Source organism: Balaenoptera ricei, chromosome 11 (genome assembly GCF_028023285.1).
Source record: "Balaenoptera ricei isolate mBalRic1 chromosome 11, mBalRic1.hap2, whole genome shotgun sequence".
Taxonomy (NCBI): domain Eukaryota; kingdom Metazoa; phylum Chordata; class Mammalia; order Artiodactyla; family Balaenopteridae; genus Balaenoptera; species Balaenoptera ricei.
Genome location: NC_082649.1, coordinates 95,006,698 through 95,031,369, shown reverse-complemented (window position 1 = coordinate 95,031,369; position 24,672 = coordinate 95,006,698). Strand labels below are relative to the sequence as shown.

Genomic DNA, 24,672 nt, shown 5'->3' with positions numbered 1-24,672 from the left:
TTATCTGCTAAGAGGTGCTTCTTTCCTATTCGTTTCTGGAGACCTATTAAATGCAAGAGGAGAATTTCCTTCCCTGGCTCTAAGAAGACCCACCAATGATTTAGTTGACGTGGTCACGTGGAAGGGTCAGAAGAATCTTGTTCATTTACACATATACATATATCTATTGATCTTTGTGTCCTTTTCCATGTAGGTTATTACAGAGTGTTGGGTAGACCACTCTTGGTATTCCATAGGTCTTTGGGGATGATATATTGTATATGTATTAGTATATGTTTGTTAACCCCAATATCCTAATTTATCCATTCCTTACACCTTTTCTTTGGCTTAACCATAAGTTTGTTTTCTCAATCTGAGATTGTCTTTCTCTGTGGAAATATGTTCATTTTTATGAATTTTCAGAGGAAGCTCTGGGGAGCAGCACAGACCGATGGCCCCGCCATGGGTTGTCACATTTTCTCAGAGATGGTGATAATGGAGTTGGGTCCTCTGAGAGACAATTCTGTGAGTGGACTGCCCTAAACAATCCTGTAATTGGAGTCACTCTGATATACAAGGACTCCCCAGGAGGGCTTTGGAATATCAGGTGCACACAGTGTAAGTTCCCCCCCTGTTGCAGCCTCCGCTCGAGGTGATGTGGTTGTGGGACCCCTGCATTGTCAACCATCTGCCCCCTCAGATGGTGGTTGTATCATAAAGCAAGTGAGGAGGGTCAAAGTGTTACTTTCATGAAACAGCTCACTTTCTCCTGGTGGAATTCATCTTCAGTAAATTGTGACTGTTTTACCTTCCTCTTGCCTGGTTTATCTTCCAGTCACAGTTTTAGGTGCTCCTTAGCCAGGCACTACGCTGAATGCTTTATGTACATGATCTAATTTCATCTGCAGGCGATCTCGGGAGGAAACGGTTATTTTTGGTTAGTATTCCCACTGTGCGCTTAGGAAACTAGGACTCGGTGTTTGCAAGGCGTCCAGGTGACACGGCTGAATGAAGCCAAACCAGGACTCACACCATTTTTGTGACTTCTCTCTACTACATCACTAGATCCACAGTTTTGAGTTTGGTGTGGGGAGGGGTGGATTGAAGAGGGGAGATTACTGAGGCAAAAGGGAGCCTGAAGGAGAAAAAAGGCAAAGAGCGAGGAGACGGAATGGATTAGTGGTTAAGAACATGGACCCTGGAGCCAGACTGTCTTGGTTTAAATTCTTACCCTACCACTTGCTAGATGTGTGACTTCGGGCAAGTTACTTAACTGATTTGTTTTTCAGATTTTGAAAATTAAGTGGAAATACTTTCAGAAAAGGTAGAATCAAGGCAGGAGTGTTAAAATTGTCAGTATAGGGTGATCTGTGTGCAAATTTTTGACCTGCTTTACATCCCTTCCGTGTCATTCTCAATACGGCAATGAGACATCCAAGGTTAGGACCACACATTTTCAAAAGGCGTGTTTTCATGACATCCTTTTCTTTTCCAGAATGTGCCGCTTCTTTTTACAAAACGATCATGTTTCCATAAAGAGGCGGATTTTTTTTTTTTTTTAGGGGTGAGGTTGGAGAAAGCTGGGTATATGGGAAACATTCACCTGCTGGAAATAATGAAGATCAAAAGGTGCATTATCAGCTCATTCATACCAGGCTCAAATTCATGAAAAAAGTTACAGCTGATAAGACGACTGAGATCACGTGTGAAGAGTGAAAGGAGAAGTGTCCTGCACCATGCTTGTTAAATAGCGCTCTGAAAAAGCATACGGGAGGACTTCCTTGATAAGAGTAAAACCCCTGGTCTTTGTGAAACTGGGCTAAAGTCTCTTACTCGCTTCCCCTAACTCTGCTGAGCGACTGAAAACTGGGCATTGTTTCTTAAGATGTGGTTTCAGGGCAGCTTCCAACTCAGCATTTTCCTCTGTTCCAGAACATTTGTAAATATTCAGTTTGGTGGGTAGGGAAAAAAAACCTCATTAATGTGGGAATCACATTCACATTTGCAATTTTATATTTATTAACAAACTCTTTTGCTCCAGAATATATTAGGCAAGCCAAAGGATGAATCACGTTGATTACTGCTTCTGGGCTGTTAGCTTTGGACAGTCTCTTTTGGAGGCAGCCCTTGTATTGATACCCCCATCCCTGGCAACTGGAAGTGGTTTTATGTGTAATGTTCCCCCTCTAGTGGCCAGATTGGTTTTGATTTTTGCACAAATGATCTCTAGAGTTGGAGAACCTTTCGCTTAGGGGTACTGTGGATTTGGGAAAGCCAGGGGGAGAGGATAAAGAAGAGTGTGCAAATCTTTATTCCATAGGAAAAAATTGTTCTGAATTTTTTCTCCCATCCAGTCCCTAGATTTTTAAAGAGCTGATGGAGATGGAGACTGACCTGCAGAAGGGAGGTCTCTCATCTTTTCACTCTGATTGTTTTCTGAATTTCTACTGCCTTTATTAAGAATTATCTTATTGGGACTTCCCTGGTGGCGCAGTGGTTAAGAGTCCTCCTGCCAATGCAGGGGACACGGGTTCAGGCCCTAGTCGAGGAAGATCCCACGTGCTGCGGAGCAACTAAGCCCGTGTGCCACAACTACTGAGCCTGTGCTCTAGAGCCCACGAGCCACAACTACTGAGCCCCTGTGCCACAACTAGTGAAGCCTGCGAGCCTAGAGCCCATGGTCTACAACAAGAGAAACCACCACAATGAGAAGCCCATGCACTGCAACAAAGAGTAGCCCCTGCTCGCCACAACTAGAGAAAGCCCGCGCGCAGCAACGAAGACCCAATGCGTCCAAAAATTAATTAATTAATTAATTTTTTAAAAAGAAGTATCTTATTAATAACTCTCCATCAAGTTTCATTAGAAAAATCTTTATTATTTTTTAATTATAAGAGCAATAAAATGCATAGGGTAAAACTAGAAACTCTAAAAAAATATTCAGAGTGTCCTTCATTCTGTGAGTTCTGGTCTTCTCCCAAATCTGTGCCAGCAGGTAACTACTATCAACAGTACGTGCACCTTTCCAGGCTTTTTTCTATGCATTTACAAACATGTATTGTACATGTGTCTATTGGTATATATTGAATACAGATGACTTATCAAAATATACATAGATGCACACAGAAATCACACACAATGTATTCAACTTATATTTGGTTTTCATGAAACAAAATCAAGTCATACTACAAATACTATTCATTTAATATGGTTTGTACACTCCATGAAAGTAATATATAGGTCTAGCTCTTTTTAAATAGCTGAATTAATGACATTTATTTATTTAAGCATTCCCTTATTGATGAATATTTGGGTTATTTTCAATTATTACTGTTAAAAAATGTTCCCATAAACCTATCTGTACCTACTTATATCTCTGCCGGTTTGTGCAGATATTTTCTGTAGGACAAATTCCTGGGAGTCTAATTCCTGTATCAGAGCTTATGGTTATTTTAAATTGTGATGGATATTGACAGCCCTCCTTTTTCTGGCTGTACCAATTTACGTTCCCACACACAGTGAATCTGCAGCTTTTTAACGCTATTTTTTCATCCTGAAACGAATCTGAGAACAACCAAGGTAGCTCAGTGTAGGAAAATTTTCTGTAGGATTCAGGAATAGTTGTCAGGGGGGATAAATGAAATCAAACTGAGGTCTTCATCTGGCCTCCGCACTGGAGCATTCCCCGCTCTTCTGTGGCTGAAATACAACCCTGGGGTATGCTAATTGGTCCAATTTTGATGGCAGATGACTCCAGTCTGCAAAAGTGATTCACTGTTAATGGAATCAGTCTTGAGGAGTAAATTGTTTCCACTCTCCACCCCTGCCCCCAATCCACAGTGACCTCTTTACTGCCTGTAATTTCCATGTTATTTTTCTCCTTGTGGTCTGGCGATGAGGAGCTCATCTCTGAGTTAATAATTCTGACCTTTCCTGTGTATGGCTGGTTGCCCTTGAAAGTTAAAAGATCATAGTCTGAAGGTCAGAAACCCTGCATGCTATCTAGCCTCAGCAGCTTCCTCGTCCCCATCTCTCTACGCCATCGGATGTCCTCAGAGCTGGTCCCTGTGCCAGGCCTGGCTTGTTGTGTTAGAAGTACCCGGGGGGGTTGTCACAAATGCACTTTCCTGAGCCCTCCCCACTGAAGACTGAGTGAATAGGGCTCCAATGAGGCCTGGGATTACATACTTCTCAAAATCCCCATTCTCACCTCCTGGGCCTCTTACCCCTTGGGAGCTTTAGTTGCATTATCTGTAAACTGAGGGCTTGAAGTATATCAAACTCTCCTGTACGGGAAGGGAGGAGAGGAGGGTTGTCGGGAAAATTCTGCCTGAGACTTTCGATTAGGAGAATTGCTCCGGGGAGTCACTAGTGTGTCCATTTTGGTGGAAACATTGGCCAGCAGATGGTGCTTCTGCTTTAGGCTCTATTTCTTGGCTCCCTTCTGGAATGACATGAAAGCAGATGCAAGGAAGGCGAGACTGAAAAAAATGTATGTGCCTCTCTTGGCGTAGACCTGTGGTAGATCCCTCATTTCACAATCTCTAAGGACCCTTCACTCTGGAATTCTGTGACTGGGGTCCCTGGTGAAGTAAACCCAAAGGTGAAGCCAGCGACACAAAACCAAGCAGTAGCTTTTGCTTTATAGTACCTTTGAAAAACAATAACAACAGAAGGCTTTCCTTGTTATTGAAGGACCGAAATGATAGCTGGTATGTTGTAAGTGTTTTATAAATGTTTATAAATGTAAAAAGAGCCAAATGACCTGAGTTTTTGACATTTGCTGGCATTGAGGAGCTAAAGTCAGCCTGCCAGCAGCTTCACGATGGTGTGTGGCTTTTTGGTTACCCTTGGCACGTGCTTCCTCTGTTGGGACCTGTGGGTTTTGCAATATGAACTTGGAGCTTTGGAGCTTTTATGTCCCATAATGTCTATAAGACTCATAATCAAGTTGGCTTGGTGGTAAGGGATAAATTATTACTTACTGCTTTGTATATCCTCAGAGTGTCACTATTTAAAAACAAATAAGCTGAAACTGCAATTGGAGAATTCCAGCTTAATTTTTTCTTAGTTAAGAAAAAAATGTGAACAGCATTTATTATCACCGTATATGTTTTATGGTAGTGTCAGGGTAGGTGGAAAAGGTGTCAAACGAACCACAAAAGTATAGGTGTATTGGTAAAAAAAAAAATGCAGTCTTTTAAAGGAAAAAAAATGTGAAACCATTTGATCTCTGTCCAGTAACAAATGCCTAATGAATGCTTGTTGTACCTAAACCATTTTACATGATAGGTGCCAAAAAGTGCCTTATAAGTCTCCTAAGTTTTAAAAAACATATTTTTATCTGGTATCATAATGAAAAAGAAAGACAAACTCTACATTCATTCATAGCAAGCGAGAAAGAGACTCCTAAATCTTAAAAGGTAAAGCATAGGGTTAAAAGGTGAATAAGTTCTGGGGATCTAATGCATAGCTTGTGATTATAGTCAATGGTACTGTATTATATACTTCAAAATTGCTAAGAGACTAGATCTTCAGTTTTCTCACCACAAAAAAGAAATGGTATTTATGTGACATGATGGAGGTGTCAGCTAACACTGTGTTGATAATTACATTGCAATATCAACACGTTGTGCACCTTAATCTTACACAATGTTAAATGCCATTATATCTCAAGTTTAAAAAAAGCAGAAAGTGGTAGAAAAGCCTAGATCTAAAAGGTACTGCAGAATGTTACCCATGTTTTTGAAGTGAATACAAAGTTAATATGAGGCACATTCATTTTTCTACAACCTTCTCATGTTAAAATATACTCCACAAAATACTAAACGTTAAATGTTAAAATCATTTAAAGATATACTCTACAAAATACATAATGATAATAATAACTGATTTAAATGGGAAAAATAGTAAAAACTGATTTGAATGGGAAAAAAACCCTTTAAAAGTACCAAAATGTCCTTAATCTCCCAGAAGAATCATTGTTCTAAGCACCTCTGCTTCATGGTGGGAGGTCTGCTTGAATTAGACCACACCGTCTACACTGTTTGATCATACTCTCCTTTGGTCATCCCTCCTATTATTCTCCTTTGTATGTTGTCATCAGAATGGCCAGAGCTTGTGTCTGAAGTGGCAGAACATATTTGGCAAGATGCTGATGTACTTTCTGGCAATAATTCCAACCCATGTGATGTTCTTTGTCACCTTTTTTGGGGTACAGTCACTTGAGAACAAGATGTTCTCTTATGAGACTTTAAATTGGTTTTTGGTGGTCAAATAGTCAAAGAAGCATGGCTGAAGACTAAAGCGGCATCACATACATTCCTTTACACTGGGAATATAGTGCGACACAATCACGTTTACGTGGAAGAAGAAGAAAAATGAAGCACCTCAGCGAGTTTTTAAAAAATATATTTATTTTTATTTATTTTTGGCTGCATTGGGTCTTAGTTGTGGCATGCGGCATCTTGTTGTGGTGCACAGGTTCCTCTCTAGTTGTGGTGCACGGTCTCCAGAGCGCGTGGGCTCTGTAGTTGTGGCATGCGGGCTTAGTTGCTCTGCGGCATGTGGGATCTTAGTTCCCCGACCAGGGATCGAACCTGCATTCCCTGCATTGGAAGGTGGATTCTTAACCACTGGACCACCAGGGGGGTCCCACGAGTTTTTTTTTAAAGCATGTGCAATTTGGGGAAATAAACCTTCCCCCCCCCAAACTTGTAAAAGTTTTGCGTGCGAGAGTCTTGTGTCCTACAGGCTGTTTCTCTCATAGTGTTTAGGATATGGTGCCTCAGTACATCCAGCTGTATACTCCAGAAATTGCGGTGTCATTCTTGACCTCTCCCTGTCTCTCATCTCCCACATCTAGCCCATCTCCAGGTCCTGTCACTGCTGCCTCCTAAATACCTCTTTGAATCTATTTTTCCCCATTTTTAATAATCCAAGCTGCATATCTCTCCTGGACAAATACAAAGCGTCTCCTAACTGGTCCACCTGAATCTCCTCTCACAACTCCCTTCTGTCCTCTAACCCAAGTCGGGTGTCCCCATTACAGTCAATTCTCTTTCTTTTTTTTTTGGCCGTGCCTTGCGGCATGAGGGATCTTAGTTCCCCAACCGGGGATCGAACCCATGCCCCCTGCATTGGGAGCGTGGAGTCTTAACCACTGGACCGCCAGGGAAGTCCCCTTTTTTTTTTTTTTCTTTTTGAAATATAAATAATATGTACCCATTCTGCTCAAACTCTACCAGTGGCTTTCCATTTACTTTCAGGAAGAATATTATCTTAGCTTGGGCTACTCTGATAAAATACCATAGACTGGGTGGCTTAAACAACAGACATTTATTCCTCACAGTTCTGGAGGCTGAGAAGTCCAAGATCAGGGTACCAGCTGTTCAGTGTCTGGTGAGGCTCTCTTCCTGGCTTCACAGACAGTTGTCTTCTCCCTGTGTTCACATGGCCTTTCTGTGGTGTGTGCTAGTGGAGAGGGAGAGATACAGAGAGATGGAGAGAGGGTGAGGGGGAGGGGGAGGGGGAGAGGGAGCAGAGAGAGAGAGAGAGAGAGATTCCTCTTCTTATAAGGGCACTAATCCCACCATGAGGGTCCGACTCCTTTGAGCTCATCTAAACTTAATTACCTCCCAAAGAGTTCTACTTCCAGATAACATCACATTAGGACCTAAGGCTTTGATGTATGAATTTGGGAGGTGGGGGAGGGATGCATTCAGTCCATAACAAACATAAACCATAACATAGTCTGTAGAGCTTGGTGTTCTTAAAAGGATGAGACTCAAAAAGATGACACACAGAAATAACACAGCACAAGGCAGCAAATGGTAAGAGCAATGTGAATGGTCAGAAGTTAGGTGGGTTAAGGCTGTATGTGGTTACAGCATGTCGAGGTTACAATGTAATCACAGCGTGTCGAGGTTACAATGTAATCACAGCGTGTCGAGGTTACAATGTAATCACTGTGATCCTTCAAAGTAGCATCAGCATTACCTGGCCACTTATTAGACATGCAGATTCTCAGGCCCCACCCCAGATCTACTAACTCAAAAAACTCTGAGATTAGGGCTAAGCAGTCTGTGTTTTAACAAGCCCTCTGGGTGGTTTCGATGGGTGCTGAAATTTGAGAATACTGGTGTAGTGAATGCTGTGTGCTGCGCGCACATCCCTCCGAAGGCCTGAAGGATTTATTCCTCGGCCGCTGAGAGTGCTCTCAGCCCCCTTTCCACAGGCGGTCTGCATCCAGTGACTGGCTGATGCAGGACTGTAAAGGCTCTACCTCTCACTACAGCTAGTAGAGGCAACCCTGAAAGGCCGCCCCAGCTTCAGGGCCCCCTGTGGGTTGGCTGTGGTCTTTGTTGAGATTTCACTACAGCCCAAGTTCTCCTTTGCCCCTCCCGCTTCCTTCCCTTCCATTCGATCACAGGCGCTAATCCCAATGGCATCGCCTGCTAATCTTCCTGCCCTCCAACCTTCCTCTCAGAGTGTGCTCTCCAGGGAACCCAAACACGTGCCTCACAGAGGAAGTGGGATTTGAGTTGAGACTTTCAAGAAGGATGGGAAAGAAGTCACTAAGCAATGAAGGGAGGGGTGGAAGGGTGGAAGAGGGGAGTTGTCCTGAAGGAGGAAAGCAGCATGAGCAGAACTTCCCCCAAGGCCTGATGAGGAAATGGAGAGCTACCCAGAGGGGCTATAGGTCATAGAATGAGAAGTGAGCAGTGGGGTTTTGCTGAAAAGCTAGACTGTGGAAGGCATTAAGGTGCTCCCATAGAGAATTTGGACTTCATCCTAAAGATAATGTCAGGTTCATCACACTATATAGTTCATTCACTCAGTGATACCCATTAAGTGCTAGAGAGAAACTGGTGAGCAAAATTAGATCTGGTCCCAGTCCTCAAGCAGCTTAAGAGTCCAACAGAGGAGCTAGGCATAAATCAATCACACAAGTGCCAAATTTGTACACACATACCAAATTAAAGTGTTTCGAAGACTTAAGAAGTATAGACATAATATGTAGACCCTTGAGACCCTCTCACGCTAATTTTTTTCCCCTTATTGGACTCTAAACACTTTGGGAATGAAGATGGCTTTTGGTCTCTATTTCTCCAGAATGTAGCATAGTAGGTGCTTGGAAACATTTGCTGAATTAAATATGAATTCAGGGACTTGACTTCACACCACCAGCACATACTAGGTACTTGATAAATGTTTGTGAATGAATGAATGAATTGAATTAATGAACAAATAACAGTTGTTTAGATGACTGGGTGGATCAACCAGAACCACTTCCCAAGTACTGGTCTCGGCGAAGAAAAATAAGGACGAGGTGTCATGTTGTTTATAAAGCTACACTGATTTCATTTTAAGAACTGCTGAGAGATTTTAAGGGGTTATGTGCACCCCCTTCCCTGTGCCTTCTCTTTCTGAAAGGGAAGTGATAGTAAATATTAGGTTATTGTAAATCCTCTCACTAGACAAAAAAAAATCAACAATTTAGTAGCTAAAATGGTTTTAAACTAGTCAAAAATTTGCAAGCAATTTCTGCAGGGCAAGTTAGGGTAGTGGGAGGTCTGGTGTCTCTTGAAGATCTAGGATTAGTCTTTGAACCATCCTTATTTCCACCCTCAAAAGAGCTGAGAATGCATTCCGATGAGTGTACAATTGGGGGAGGAGGTGTGGGGAAGAGGTAGGTTGGTTACTGCCGTGGAAAGGGGAAAGAGTTTATTTTGAAGAGTTGGGGAAGGCAGGAGAAACAGATTGGCAAGCAAGCAGACACTTCCAAGATAAACAACAAAAACAAACCCACTTTGCCTTGAGGGTAAATGGAAGCTCTAATTGAGGGAATTCAGTTATATTTAAATACAGGCTAGGAGAACTCTGTCTTAGATTTGTTTGGAGGCCCTTTTCTGTGTCTGCCTACTATGTACAAATGCTTTGAGCTGGTGGTAGGTTAGAAAAAGAAGACAGAAGTGGTCTAGGGATGGAGGGAGGGTGGAGCGTGGGCTGGTCAGAGAGGGACGTGGTGAGCAGAGGCCATGGGACATGTGGGGTTGGAATTAGTGGCATCAGCACTGTGTAATTGACTGCCCTTATAAACAGGGAGCATTGAGTATGTCTGGACCAGACGACTAACAAAAGTTAGCAAAGCAGTACACAGCAGGAATGGTACTGTGGTAGATCAAGTACTTTGTATTTTCCCAGTTCAGCCCTGGAGATTTGGCAGTGAGGACAAGGCTGGGCAGGTGGCCGAAGGAAGATGAATGACAAGGAGACAGCAGGCTGATGGAAGTGATGGCTAGCCAGCTAGCAGCAAACAGAAATAGGAGAAGCGGGGAAGGAAGGAGGAAGAGACAGGGAAAAAAACAGAATATATTGCTGGCTGTCTTGTTATTTTAGCTGCCTAGTAGCCATGTAAACAAGCAGCATAGGAGATGTATTCTGCAAAGAAGGCCAGGGTAAGAACAATTTAAAGTAAAACCACACACACACACACACACACACACGACCTTCTAATGCCCCCTGGAGGTAAAGTTAAGGTACACACACACACACACACACACACACACACACACACACGACCTTCTAATGCCCCCTGGAGGTAAAGTTAAGGTACACACACACACACACACACACACACACACACACACACGACCTTCTAATGCCCCCTGGAGGTAAAGTTAAGGTACACACACACACACACACACACACACACACGACCTTCTAATGCCCCCTGGAGGTAAAGTTAAGGTACACACACACACACACACACACACACACACACACGACCTTCTAATGCCCCCTGGAGGTAAAGTTAAGCAACCTGCTTCTTTAAGCTTTTTCCAGAAGGGAAGGGGAGGGTGAGAGGGCACGTGGCTTTTCAAGGTGGACCTCAGAGTGAGAAGATGAGTGAGAGATGAGGTGGAGACGGGGGCAGGGGCCTTCTGGTCATCTCGAGAAGTTTGGGCTCCGTCCTGAGTGTGATGAGAAGTCACTGAAGGCTTTAAAGGCAGAGGATACACTGTGGGGATGGTGAGGCCGAGAGGCTGTTGCCGGGAAGAAATGATGGAAGCATGGCATAAAACAATACGGGCAAAACGGAACAGATGGGAGAGATGTGTAGGGCAGGGAATGTATAGGACTTGGTGACTGATTAGTTATGGGGAGGAGGAGGAAGAGGTACGGATGACTTGTAGCTTTGGGCAGTGAGGCAGAAACTAAGGCCATTAACCGAGTAACAATATATACAAAAATAGCAAGGCTTTTTGTCATCCCAGGGAAATCCCAAGTAGTTATAAAGTAAAAGGGAGCTCCAAGGATGTTCTTCAGATTCTGTTCATCATTTGACTATAATTAAATGATCAAAGACAAGTATCCTTTTATTTACTTAACAGAACTCCTTTGGGAGCTTATTCTAATACTTCCATAACATTTACCACCAAGAAAGACTTACCATTATATGGACTCTAAATGAATCTTGACTATGATAATATGATAACGTGTGCGTTCGGTTCTGTGTAGCAGAGTGTAAACCCAGAAATATGCCTGTAACGATAACCAAATTTATATAGTACTTTATAGCCTATATAAGTCCATTATTTTATGTGAGTCCCTTAACAGCCTTACCAGGGAAGCTAGTTTCTTCCCTCCCTTTATAAGCATCAAGGCCAGGACAGCTTATGGGAAATCCACAGGCAATATGTAGAAATATTTAAAAGTTATAAATCAAGTTTGACAAAAATGTCTTCATAACCACAAGAATGGAAAACATGTATAAAGTTAGGGTTTTTATATGAGTGAAGTTGGCAAAATATCATATGTGACTAAATTTAATTATCCTTGCTCATTCCTGGGCATCCAACTGAGTTGGCAATGTTTGGATGAATAATAAAATAATGAGCTATGTGATTCATAATTTTTTACATATTTATGCCAAAAAACAATTTTTCTTATTGTCCTTTCAGTAAAATCATAAATTGTGCTGTTATAAACAAGATTTTCACATGGTTGATGTTCTGTTAACAATGATACCAAATGAGACCATCTTTTCTGAGTTATTGTAGCTCTTTGATAGTTTTTTATTAATGTCAATTTAAGAAAGCTTTACTCCGCTGAAACAGAGTTGAAAATAAATCATGAAATTTACTTATCATGTCCAAACATTGTAATGATATTATATCTGATGAATTATTATCATTGCAGAAAAATATATTAATTATATCACATAAACTACTATCACTTATGTTGTCATTTTAACTGTCTCTTAAATGTAATGTAATGAGAAGAACCAAGTAACGTGAAGTAATGTGAAGAACCAATATCAAACTTGTAGATCCACACATATACAAATGTAAAAGTAATATGAATTGTTTAATATTGCAAAATACTTCTGTCTCCATGTGCAACTGTAACGAATACTGTGCTGATTCGTGAGGAACCACACGAATCTCTGGAACCACAAACTTGAACAGAAAGAGAGGCAAGAAAGTTGATATTCAAGACTACAAGGAAACAATACTTTGTTATTTAAGAATTGCATTCATGCTATCTGAGAGGAAGGATCTGACTAATTAATCCATCCATGTTCTTACCAAACTAAGCACTCCTATTATTCAAAATCTCACTGCCCTGTGAGGCAGGGTCTATCTCTGATAGTGGTGATAGCCACAAAAAAATCACAACCTTAGACGCGGTCATGTTTTGTTTTGAGGACATAAAGCAAGTGGAGAAGAATTTCCTTGGGATCTGAGAGTGTTTATTCCTGAGAGCAACGTCCAGAGTTACAGGTTACCAGTTTCCAAGTGAGAGGCACCCGTATCTTCTTGTTTCTTTTTCTTATGACAGGTTTATGGAGATATAAATCACGTAACATGATAGTCATCACTTGAAAGTGGTTTTCAGTATATTCACTCTAAAAAGAAACTCTGAACCCATTAGCAATCACGTCCTATACCTCCCTCTCCACCAGCCCCTGGCAACCATTAATCTACTTTATGTGTCTACAGAGTTGCTTATTCTGGACATTTCATATAAATAGGATCATACAATTTGTGGCTGTTTGTGTCTGGCTTCTTTCATTTAACATAGTATTTTCAAGGTTTATCTATGTTGTGGCATGTGTCAGCACTTCATTCCTTTTCCTGGCTGAATAATATGCTGTGATATGGATACCACATTTTGTTTATTCATTCATCAGTCAGTGGACATTTAGGTTGTGTCTACTTTTGGGCTATTACCAATAATGCCACTATAAAGGTTGCATACAATTTTTGGTGGGACATGTTTTCGTTTCTCTTGGGTTTGTTACCTAGGAATGGAGTTACTGGGACATGTGGTTACTCTATGTATAACATTTTAAGGAACTAACCAAATGGCTTTACAAAGTAGTTGTGTAATTTTACAACTCTACCAGCAATATACAAGGTTCTAATTTCTCCACATCCTTGTCAACACTTGTAGTTGTCTTTTTGGTTATAGCTATCTTAGTGCTGCATCATTGTTTAAACGCTTTACAAGTGTTAACTTATTTGATTCTCCCGAAAATGCTGTATCCAGAAAAGGGAATTCAGAGTCAGAGAGGTTCAGTAACTTGCTGAACAATAACACACTGGAGAGGAATATGTAATAAGGAATATGTTACACAAAGAGAACATTATTTGAACACTCAAGGGAATGAAAACAACTTTGGGAGATTTTTTTCCCCCTTTTTAAATGAGATCTTCCTGAGTTTAAGATAAAATCCTCTGTTCTATGCAAATTAGTCTCCTATTGATGTACTTAATCCACTCCTGCCTTATGCTTCAGAGTTAGGCAGTATTGGGGCTTAATATTGAAAACAGGGAGGGAGAAAAATAATCTCTGAATATTCACTTCAATTAAGGCAAAATTTTCCATTTAGCCAAGAACAAAATCTGTCAGCCACTGATATTTCGTGAATATTAATTTGAAATTTAAAAACATTAATTTAAAAAAGAAGATTTGAAAAGTTTTGTCCTCCAAGTATGATCTTTGTTATCCTTGGGCCAAAACAGTTTCCAAGGTACACGTTTCCACATTCTTAGTGAATTCAGTGGAAATTGACTTCAGAGCCATTTTTGTGTTTTAATTCCATGAAGACACATAACACCTTTTAAAATTCTAATTTTATACTAATTTATAATTGTAAAAAATTTATATGTTTTTTATATTGGGATAACAGTCAAGCAGAAGTATATCTTTTAATGTTTGCTCTCAAAAGTAGAAGTGTCAACTTTCTTAGGAACATGGCAATTAAGTAAATGCAGTTAACTCAGTACCTAGAAAAGTCTTGGAAGAGTCTTCAACGCTTACTTTAGGAATCTGATTTCCAGGCGACATTGCTATTTAAGAATAAACTTGTGTGTGAGTACAAAAAACTCCAAGGGTCTATATTCAGTGAGTTCTGTCTTTGGAAGAGACATCACGATGGAGGATGCCGCTCGTGTCCTCAGTAGAGTATTTCTGATACACAGACGGTGATATTCAGTAGCTACGGAGCAGGAGGAAGAAGGAAAGGGTATCGGGAGCATCACACAGTGAGCCACTCAACGTTCCTTCTGACCGTTTCCTTATTGCCTCTTAAGTAGCTCAGTTACTAGAAGCCCTTGTGAGGAGGAGAAAGGCCATTGTAAAATGAGAGATACAAGCTGCCTTACAAAAAGCAGGACTGCTTCAGAGAAATCAGTTATAGAGGAAGGTTGGCAGGGAGAAATGATGAGTTTGGAGGAAAAACTCATTCTGTTTTAGACACTGCACATTTGTAGTTTGGGGCATTTTATGGGTACTCTAGTATCATCTATTCACATGGAACCATTCCTGATAATGTTATGTGAATACGCAAACCCTAACATAGTTATTATTTTAACAGTTTTATTGAGATATAATTCTCATACCATACATTTCATTCACTTAAAATGTACAACTATCCTACTTATGATATCATACAGGAGTGTTATATATAACATGGGTCCCTATGATATAACTTTGAAAGCACAGCGTCTCCTGGTGGTAGGGTCTAAATGTACTAGAAAAAGAAATTATAGGGCCCAAGTAATTATTTTAGCTTTCACAAAGTCTAATAAACTTCCATAGTAGCTTTGTTTTTGCAACACTCTTGCTTTAAGGAAGGAAGTTAGAGATGTTTGCCTCTCCAGAAGTTTAAATGGAATTATAAAACTCCCGTCGCCTTTGGTGGTGTTGACAGGGTTATTTTCATGTTGTTAATACATGAAGTGAGGCTGTTTGAAGTTTTGAAGCATAACTTCACAAGCCTTGAAGTACAGCAGGTATATAGCAAAAATTTTACAATTTGTTTCCTTTTATGACTTTTGGTTATACACATGGGAAGTCATTCTCACGGTTATGTTTTTCAGTATTGGCGATAATCATTAAGGTTTTTAGCAGGTGATAATTAATCATGCCCTTGTCCTTGATATGTTTAGAAACAAATGAGAAATAAAATGCAGGAGTCAGACAGAAATGAAAATACCAGCCTTATTACTGATAAAATTGACTGGAAAGCAATGCTTAGGTATTCAGCCATCAGGGTTTCTTTGGATCACTGATTAGGGTTGGTGCTAGTACTAGAAAGTTCAAAATAACAGTGGCATAAATGACGAAGACACAGTTTCTCACCGAAAAGTCCAGAGGTGTCAGGTCAGGACTGGTAGAGTGCTGGACAGTATACAGCCCCCAGACTCCTTTCAATTTTGCTGATTTGCTATGTATGGCTTCCTTTTCCAAGGTTATTTTGGGGTATGGTATGGATGCTCCAGCTCCAGTTATCATGTGTACATTCCAGCCAAGAAGAAAAAAGAGTGGGATAAGGGAAGGATATCTCCACTGAAGGGCACAGCGTTTTCCCTCATATCCCACTAGCTATGACGTAGTCCCTCAGCCACGTCTCACTAGGAAAAGCGAGTATTCTCAGCAGTCATGTACCCAGCTAAAAACTGAGAATTCTATGATGGAAGGGGAGAGAGAGTGTTGCTGGACAATCTGTAGTCTCTGCCACATTCCTAAGTGACAACCACTGGGCTCCCCTACAGTGAGGGGCAAGCTCCTTACCACGGAGCGGAGACTGACCCTGAGGGTAAGTTGCTTGTAAGAGGGGAACCCAGGAAGGGCTGAGCCAAGCACGCTCGATTCCTCCTCGTTCTCCTCCACTGCGAGGCCAGACACGCTTCTGCTATACTCTTCCTTCCTCACTCGTGTTTGGCTTTTCTAAGGGGCAGTACAGTGAGCTGTCATAAGGCAGGAACGCAGCACATGATTCAGCACCACAATAACAAGGTTTCCTTAATTTCCCATTATCTAACCTTTCTTTGTCTTCACTATCCAGTAGATTAAGAAATCTTCCTGAATAGTCATAAGAGAGTTCTTCTTCTGGCACAATGTCCTTGGCTGCAAAAAGTGCCAACTTTGGTACCATCGAGTTGATTCGGACAGGAATCATTAATAAGTTTGGCTCACAAGAATGGTTAAGGAATCTTCCAATATTTCCTATAGAGGTAGGATCAACAAACGTTTCCATTACCTGCCCATTATAAACATGCTCCCTGACGGCTATAATGTAATTCGAATCGTGTATTGTTTGTAACTGAATTCTTCTCTGTACTTCCGAGAATCCTAAAACCTCGCCAGCATATTCACAGACAAACCGTCCTTTTGGTATAAAGTCCAAGGTACGAAGTCCCCAGCCTTTGCGATCTGTCTGGAACACCTGGAGGCGGAACTGCAGACCCCGCTGGACCACTCTGTTCCTGCAGTGGTCGCTGCACTGACACAGGACATTGCATTCGAAAACTGGCTCAGCGCACTTTGCTTCTGATCCTATGTGTCTGAGGCATAAATTATCATCATAGTTTTTCTCACGACGGAGACAGGAGCAAGTTCCAGGGAGGCAGGGAGTTTTGACACAAACGCATCCGGGAAAGGTTATTAGAGTGGGGTCAGTGTCTCCTCCAGGCCCGGCTACATGATCAGGAGTATACTGCAAAAAAACGGAAATACTGTTAAGTCAGCATGGCATGTCATCTATCTCACCTGTATTTCAAGCAGCTTTTGGCTGAGACAGTTCCTAATTCCAACAAACAGAATGAAACAAAACAAAAAAATGCAATATATTGCAATATTACCTGAAAACATCTCTCTCCAATTTAAAAACCAGGGTTAATTTTTAGATTTAAAATTTGGTGGTTTCCTTTTAAGCAGTGGAAAATTTTATGTATTTTTCTCTTATCAGATATTGAAAAATTTGTAATCTATTTTGTTTCCCTGTTAGCTTTAGATGTCAGGAAAATCAGTGCCGAATTTAGGTTTTGAATGCAGTTATGTGTTTTCTCCTTGGCTTTTATCTCTTACATTTATCTGGTAATACAAATGCATATATGTATTTTTATTGTGAGTTACCTCATATCCTTTTTGGGGATAAGAAAATGATAAATGATAAATCAATGAAAAATGGCCTTTGGGAGAGAGTCTTCCATTGATTTTTTAAAAGAATTTTTAAATTTGAAGATTATCTAAATTCCTATATATTCTCTCATGTTTTTAAAAAATGCTATTACCTTATAGTTCTATTTGAGTCTTCACAAAGTTAAAAGCAGAAATTTGGCAAAAAACTTGCAGAGATAATTCCAAAAATTGTTACATAATATTAATAGATATTGAAATTTATTGTAGATATATTGTATACATGTAAAGAAATCCTGTTCTTATTAAGTGCGAAAGGGAGAATACAAAAAAGTTTCTCTGTCTTTTAAACGTACCTGTATTTTCAAAATGTTACATTTATAAAATGTTATGATAAAGAATTCTTAAGTCTAAAGTCTCTGTGAAACCTGACCTCTGGTTATTTCCTCACTGGCAGAATGAAGCATATTCTCAAACTCTGAAGATTAAAGTATCTCTCATGAGCCCAGCATATTTCTTCATGTATAGAACAATTCATTTATTTATACTTGTTTTTTTCCAGAAAGGATTTAATGAGGTTTACAAAGAGGTGAGATAAATGAACAACAGGTAAGGAAAGTAAGGTGAAGGGAAAAATAAGTCGAGAGAGCTTAGACACACTAAGTGTGCAGAAGTAGACTGGACATTTGGCACTGCCCAAGAACAGCCACTTCAAAGAGGGAAATATGATTCGATGTATGGCTTGTACTGTCCGTAAGGAATAATCTCACTGTTCAGAAGCATTGACTTTTTCCACTATGGAGATGGGAGAGAAATTTCACAAATGAGTCTGTCTAAACCATTCTTTTCCAGGATGCAGCTTCATGGGCTGTTTTTCATTTCATTCATTCTGACCCTCAATAAAGGCTGTTGGCATCCTGCCACATGAAGTCAGTAAGAGCAGTTGTGCAAGAGACCAGTCGATAGAATTTAGCATATCCAGAGGAACGTTTGAACAGCCTACCTTTCAGTCAATTATCCATTAATGTTGTGTCAATACTTTTAGAAAAAGTATTGAGCAGCATGTAGTTACACTCCCTGTGGAGGCCTTGGTGGAGCTATGCAGTTAGGTGCAAAACCCTATACTTTAAAAAACGCTGGGGGCTTCCCTGGTGGCGCAGTGGTTGAGAATCTGCCTGCCGATGCAGGGCACACGGGTTCAAGCCCAGGTCTGGGAAGATCCCACATGCCACAGAGCAACTAAGCCCGTGTGCCACAACTACTGAGCCTGCGCGTCTGGAGCCCGTGAGCCACAACTACTTAGCCTGCGCGTCTGGAGCCTGTGCTCCGCAACGAGAGGCCGTGACAGTGAGAGGCCCGCGCACCGCGATGAAGAGTGGCCCACGCTCGCCGCAACTGAAGAAAGCCCTCGCACAGAAATGAAGACCCAACACAGCCAAAAATAAATAAATAAATAAATAAATAAATAAATAAAAAACAAAACAACAACAACCAAAAAACAAAAAAACCGCTGAGCTGGGGGGAAGGATTGACATCCTTCTGTGAAAGGATGGTGAGTGGGCGTACCTGCAGGGAGGGGGGCGAGGGGGCGAGGGGGGAGGGGGGAGAGGGGGGAAGGCTAATACTGCTTAAAAAGTGATTTGGGGGTGGAGAGTAGAAATAGCTTCTCTTGTTTGTGTCGGTTCTTACAGCTTTAGCTTAGCAGAGATGTCATAAAAGGATAAAGGATGGCTTAGAAAAAGATGCCCTATCAGTCAAATTCAATGACTGCTGTCTTTTACAGAATCTACTTCCAGACTTTAAGAGTCAACTTAGAAATGGTTACTGAGACATTTTAAGAAGTGCTTGTAAAATGAAGATTGTACTACCACTTTGTTAAACTTTTCATGAAGAATTCTTTTCACTTGATTTGTTCTTAAAGGTGCATATAATTTTAATGTACTACAGAAATCACTAAACTCTAAGGTGATTTATTTATTTATATTTTGATGCAGATAACAACTTTTAAAATCAACTCTGACTTACTGCAGTTTTCTAACCAGGAGAGCATATTATTCCTTGTTGTTGGATAAATACTTTTTGGAAAAAATACTATTATTTGCTTATTTTTACTTTTATTTTTACATTTAAAATAAGATTTTGGAGAATCTGGTGATACATTTTTAAAAATTCTGCAATTTAAACTTTTTGCACAATCTCAGATCCTTTAGAGACTTAGATTACAAATGGTAGCTGATTCCAAATGAGCTGCAAACACCGTCCAAAGGATAATAGAGACTTCTGGATGATCTTCCTGTTTAAAGAGAATATTTTTTTCCCCTTGATCGATGTAATCATTGACCCTGATACCAATAATAATCACAAATCATTTTATCTCTATATGTTTCCACTTTCTCCTTCATAAAAAGATTGGTTAAATACCATTCCAAAAAGATATTTTACCTGATTTAGAAAAATGGCTATACTAAAGAATAGTCTTTTGAAAACTGTGGTCTAATTTAACATATCATTATGTAATTATCTATCTTTTCAGGTATCTACATATTGAAAAGTTAATTATTCTTTTCAGAAATAATCTGACATTTTATTCAAATATTTATATGCCATATAAACTTACATTTTGCGTTTCAGAAAGCTAATGTTAAGTGTGTTACAAATTAGGAATCAGCTGGCATCAGCTTAAATGCTCCCCATTTGTAACACTCTTTCCATAGTCTGTACCCTACTCCCTGGTACAAAGCCCAGGACCAAGCTGATCCAAAAAGGGTGTTACCCTGAGGGGTTTTTGTGCTTACCCTACACCAAGGAGAGATCAAATCCTGGACATGTTTTTAAATCTATGCAGCATCTATTCTTCTTCTGATGAAAGCATCCTGAGTCTTCCCAGGGGAACCCTTCTCACTCTTGTCTTAATGGTTTGCTGGGGCTTCAGGTTGGGTGGGGCCTAAACCTGGCTAATCGGAACATCGCTTGCTCTTTTCAACAGTACTTTTGGTTCATGGATGGGCACAGGACATAAGCCAGGTCAATGAAATATAATTCTGGGACTCCTGCTGAAAAAATTAGGGAAGAGGTGTTCTTTTTCCACTGGGTTTGCTAAACTACAGAGTATCCATCAGGCATTCCCAAGTTGTACCACACACATAAGACCTACTGAGTGTGTGGCCCACCACAGGAAAGGGGAGCAGGGGTGCGAAGCAGGGAGGTGGTAGAGAGAAATATCTGATGACACCTTGAGAGTTCCTGGATCCAGAGATGCCTACAGTTACCAGTCTCGGACTTCGCTGTTATATGAGGAAATTCCTTCCCTTCTTTGCCTGAGTTAGTTTGTGTCATATTTATGTTTCTTGCAAACAAATGCGTCTTGACTAATAAACTCAGGGTGGAAGCTGAGAATGGTTCCAGGAAATAGCTGGAAAATTTAGTCAAAGGTATAAACGGCTAATGAGCAATGAGGTCGCCAACCGGGAGGTGAGAATGGAGCAAAGCGTGAAGGAGGCTAGCCAGGAAAACTGTGACTGTGGCCTGAACACTGGGCAAGCAGTGGAGAACGTCTTAAGGCAGAACATGGAATGTCCTAGAGGAGACACATACAGGACTAGGATCTTATTAGCACTGTGACCTTACAGCCAGTGACTTGCTAAACTCTGGGTTAGCAACTATAAAACAGGGACACTACCTATATCTGAGGGGGGGGAAAGGTTCTCAAGAAATTTAATGAACATAACACTATACTCTGTGTGGGCCACTTTGTACTTTTAAAATAGTAACTTTCTTAAATTCTTCTAGATATTATTTCGAGATTTTATATTTAAAACATCATATATTTCTGTCCCATTACTTAAGCTCTCTAAACATTCCCTTTCTATTTCTCTTACAGGTTGCTGTGAAGGAAATACATGTGAGAAACCACGTAAAAAGCTTTCTCTAGTGGCTGGCACATAAGTGTTCAATATGAATTATGCAGGCTATCTAGTAGGGTGGTGAAAAAAATAGGTTTGGAGTTAAACTTCTCAGGTTTAAACATACTCAAACCAAAATTATGTTTGGAAAACCATATGATTATAGTCCTACCTCCATTATTTATCCATCTTGATGGGGGGAAACTGAGAGCTGACCCAGCACAGACTGCTTTCAATCATCAGTAAATATTGCCTTATTGTCTATTGTATGCACATGCTGGGATTTAGAAAGAACCACTCAGAAAGATACAAAAGAGGACATGAAGAATGGGATTTTTATCATTTTTTCAGTCGTCATAACAAAAGCTTTACTTTTTCCTGGTATGTATCAAAGTGCAAAATTGATCATGTAAGAGTTGAGAATAAATACAAAATGATCAGTGCAAAATGCACTAGAAACCAGATCCTTGAAGAACTGGATGGAGACTTCACATTTTGTGACAGAAAACTTGAGACTTTTTTTTATAAACTATGGTCACCCAAGAAGCCAAAATGTAAACAGAAGACAGCATGTTAAAGTGCAATTATATTGTACCTCCTTGGCTACAATTAATTTCTCCCTTATCTGAAGTAGACCTGCACTTATTAATAGTATGAACTTTGGGATCTAAGTGGCATAGACTGTTGGACTCTCACTAAGTATGTAGGTCTGATCTTTCTAACAAATGTTTTAAGGAAAGGCATGGTCAGGAGGTTTGGGGTATGGAATGGTGATAGGGGTTGGGTTCCCATCCATAGTACTAGGCACAGAGCAGGTGGCTCAGGAAATATTACTTGATTGCTTAATTGAAGCTCTTAATAATTTTTGATTGGAAGACTAACTTTTCTGAGTCACATTCTGTACCAAAGCCCCAGAAACTGAAATGACACTGCACAATATTCTGGGCTTAAAATCTAGGCCTCAATTCTGAATTTTAAGGAAGTGCTGTGAAAATCTTCATTCCATTTTTGGTTGTTTTGAAACACCAGCTACAAGAATCTTTGTACTTGGCCTCTAGCCCCATGAGTTTGTTTTTGCTCCAAGCAGCTATTAGGAGACTGTGAGCCAGATAATTCTTGTCAAGGCCATGTTGAGACCTTAAAAAGGATATCTGAAGCTGGTTTCAGAAACCTGAAAAATGGCTAGATCCAACTCTTAGTTCAAGAAAATCAATCGGTTTATTTTCTACTTGTCTTTCGACCCCGATGACATTATGATGTGCTTGTTTCCGATCTGAACATTTGAATGTTCTTTTTGCCTTTTCATACAGGACCCAAAGGCAAACTAGACACCAAGTTATTTTTACTTTGAGTTTTTCATGCCTTAATTCTTATGTGTGCACATGCCTGTGAAGGCAGGGTTTCGGGCAAGCAAGCTGTTTTGACCTTTTGTAAGACTGGTATTGTGCTCCATGAATATATGGAAGCAAAGTAGTTGAAGGCCCTTTTAGGCTTGTTATTTACATGTTTCAAGCATGTTTTATCTTCTTGGTAAGACTATAAGCTCCTTAAGGAAGGGATCCTGTCTTCTATCTGTAACTCTAAGTATACCTAGAGCTGTGCATACAGCCAGGAAGCTAGAACACTGTGGGATTGAGTCTTAGTCTCCTGATTTTCATTTATGCCCATCAACTATAGGTATAAGGATCAATCACAAGGCTTCCTCTGCCCCCCACATAGTGCTTTCCATATGCTCTTGTAAGCTCAAGGGCAGGAATTGTATTGGCACCATCTTACCTTCTATGCCTAGCTTAACACAGTGCCAGGCACATTATAGGCACTCAATTATTTTTTGAAGAAATAGAACATATGTCAGTGTTTTTGACCAGGCATTCAGCAATGTTTGGTCTTCAGTAAGCTTTTAGGGATCAGTGTTTAATATGGTGCTAGCCACCTGTATTATTAATGATAAACTGCCTAATGTAGTTTGAGGAAAAATAACCATTTCTAACATTAATAGCCTGCTCTACTCTTTTTAAACTGCTGCTGAATCTGTCCTCTTACTTGATTCTCAAAATAACCCTAGGAAGGACAGACAGGGTTTGATATTGATAATGGGTGTGACAAGGGCACTAAAACTTTATAATTATTTTCATTTTGCAGATGAAGAAACTCAGGCTCTGAGACATGGCTAAGATGCTAAGCCCTGAACCTAGCTCTCCTACTTCCAAGTCCAGGGCTCTTTCCACTCCAACATCCTTGTTTTTGTTTTTTGTTTTTGTCATTCCTTGTTCCTTAGGCAACATGCAGGCCAAGGTCAAAGGGGTGAGAAGGTTGGAGCACAAAGGTCTTTGAGGTAATAATAGTAGTTAACATTTATTGAGTTCTTTCAGCAAACCAGGAACTGTATTTTACTTGTAATTCTTGAAGCAATCCGGAGAGAGGTATTACTATTTTAATTGCACACGGGAGGACTCTAAGGCTTAGCTGAGGCTATTTACATTTGCCAAAGCACTCACAGCATGAGGGAAACCTCAACTAAGTGACTCTAGAGGCTAAGTTTTTAATCATGACACTAGGCTAAGATCCGTTAATGGGCCCCATGCCTTATCTTACAAAGAAGACATCTGAGACCAGAGAGGCAACTGATTTGCCCCGGATCTCAACGAGGACAAAAAGACAGGTTCTCACGGCTCTTTCCAAGGGACCTCACGAGACCTCTGGTTTTGCCTTCAGGAAACTAACTGCCAGTCTATGGGCAGAGAAGACCGTGTAAAGGTCATTGCGAAGGGTTAATGGGAAAAGACCGAAACCTGTGAGCTATTTAAGAGCTTTTCCCGCTCGCAGATAGCTGTGCGATCGGGTAAAAAAAAGAAGGTCTAGAAACTTGGAGACAACAATCGAAGCACTACCACGTAGGGTAATTTAGAACTGAACCCAGCTACCACTTACCCCGGCACGCTACCTGGAAGGCCGCCAGCCCCGCCCCCGGGCTGCGCGCGCAGCGCTCGTGATCGCCTAGCCCCGCCCCTATAGAAAAGGGTACCGGCCACGCCCCCGGGGGCCGCGCGCAGCTCTTGGGCTGGCCGAGCCCCGCCCCCTACCTGAAAGGGCTCTGGCTCTGTCCCTGGGGGCCATGCGCTCACAGGCAAATTTTCCAGCCGGCGCGCGACGTCCAGCTGCTCCGTCAAGGGCTCAGGCTCCTCCTCAGAGGCTGCCATCCCGCAGGGCCAGTTCTGCACGGCTTTAGCGGCCGTATTACGCCGACACGATGCGTCTACCACCTAGACTCTCTTGAACCTCGCAGAGGACGCTGGGAGTCGGGTCCCGGGGCCCCACAGCCTCATGGGAGTCGTAGTTTTTATCTCCCCTATCAGAA

General features: G+C 40.9%; 2 protein-coding genes across 8 annotated transcripts in view; one reads left to right on the top strand and one right to left on the bottom strand.

Annotated features, from left to right (window-relative positions):
- SUMF1 (sulfatase modifying factor 1) overlaps nucleotides 1-21,741 on the top strand; it is a 140,781-nt gene extending 119,040 nt beyond the window's left edge. The window contains exon 9 of one of the 5 annotated variants that reach the window (XM_059940224.1): nucleotides 21,293-21,741. In XM_059940224.1, coding sequence (XP_059796207.1) covers nucleotides 21,293-21,357 — 65 coding nt within the window. In that variant the 3' untranslated portion in view covers nucleotides 21,358-21,741. Of the gene's footprint in view, nucleotides 1-16,339; nucleotides 17,188-21,292 lie in introns of those variants that run through there. The other 4 variants (XM_059940219.1, XM_059940223.1, XM_059940222.1 and 1 more) reach the window with 4 other exon arrangements.
- Nucleotides 15,973-24,584, bottom strand: LOC132375166 (histone-lysine N-methyltransferase SETMAR). Of its 3 annotated transcripts, XM_059940228.1 has the most exons (3): nucleotides 24,398-24,584; nucleotides 16,317-16,990; nucleotides 16,158-16,221 (listed from the first exon to the last, which is right to left on the bottom strand). In XM_059940228.1, exons 1-3 carry the CDS (start codon nucleotides 24,512-24,514, stop codon nucleotides 16,203-16,205), a joined length of 810 nt encoding a protein of 269 aa, XP_059796211.1. In that variant the 5' UTR covers nucleotides 24,515-24,584; the 3' UTR covers nucleotides 16,158-16,202. The 3 variants fall into 3 exon arrangements, with proteins under 3 accessions (XP_059796209.1, XP_059796210.1, XP_059796211.1); XM_059940226.1 differs by having other exon boundaries at nucleotides 15,973-16,990; XM_059940227.1 differs by having other exon boundaries at nucleotides 15,973-16,990; nucleotides 24,440-24,584.
- Between the last annotated feature and the right edge of the window lie 88 nt (nucleotides 24,585-24,672).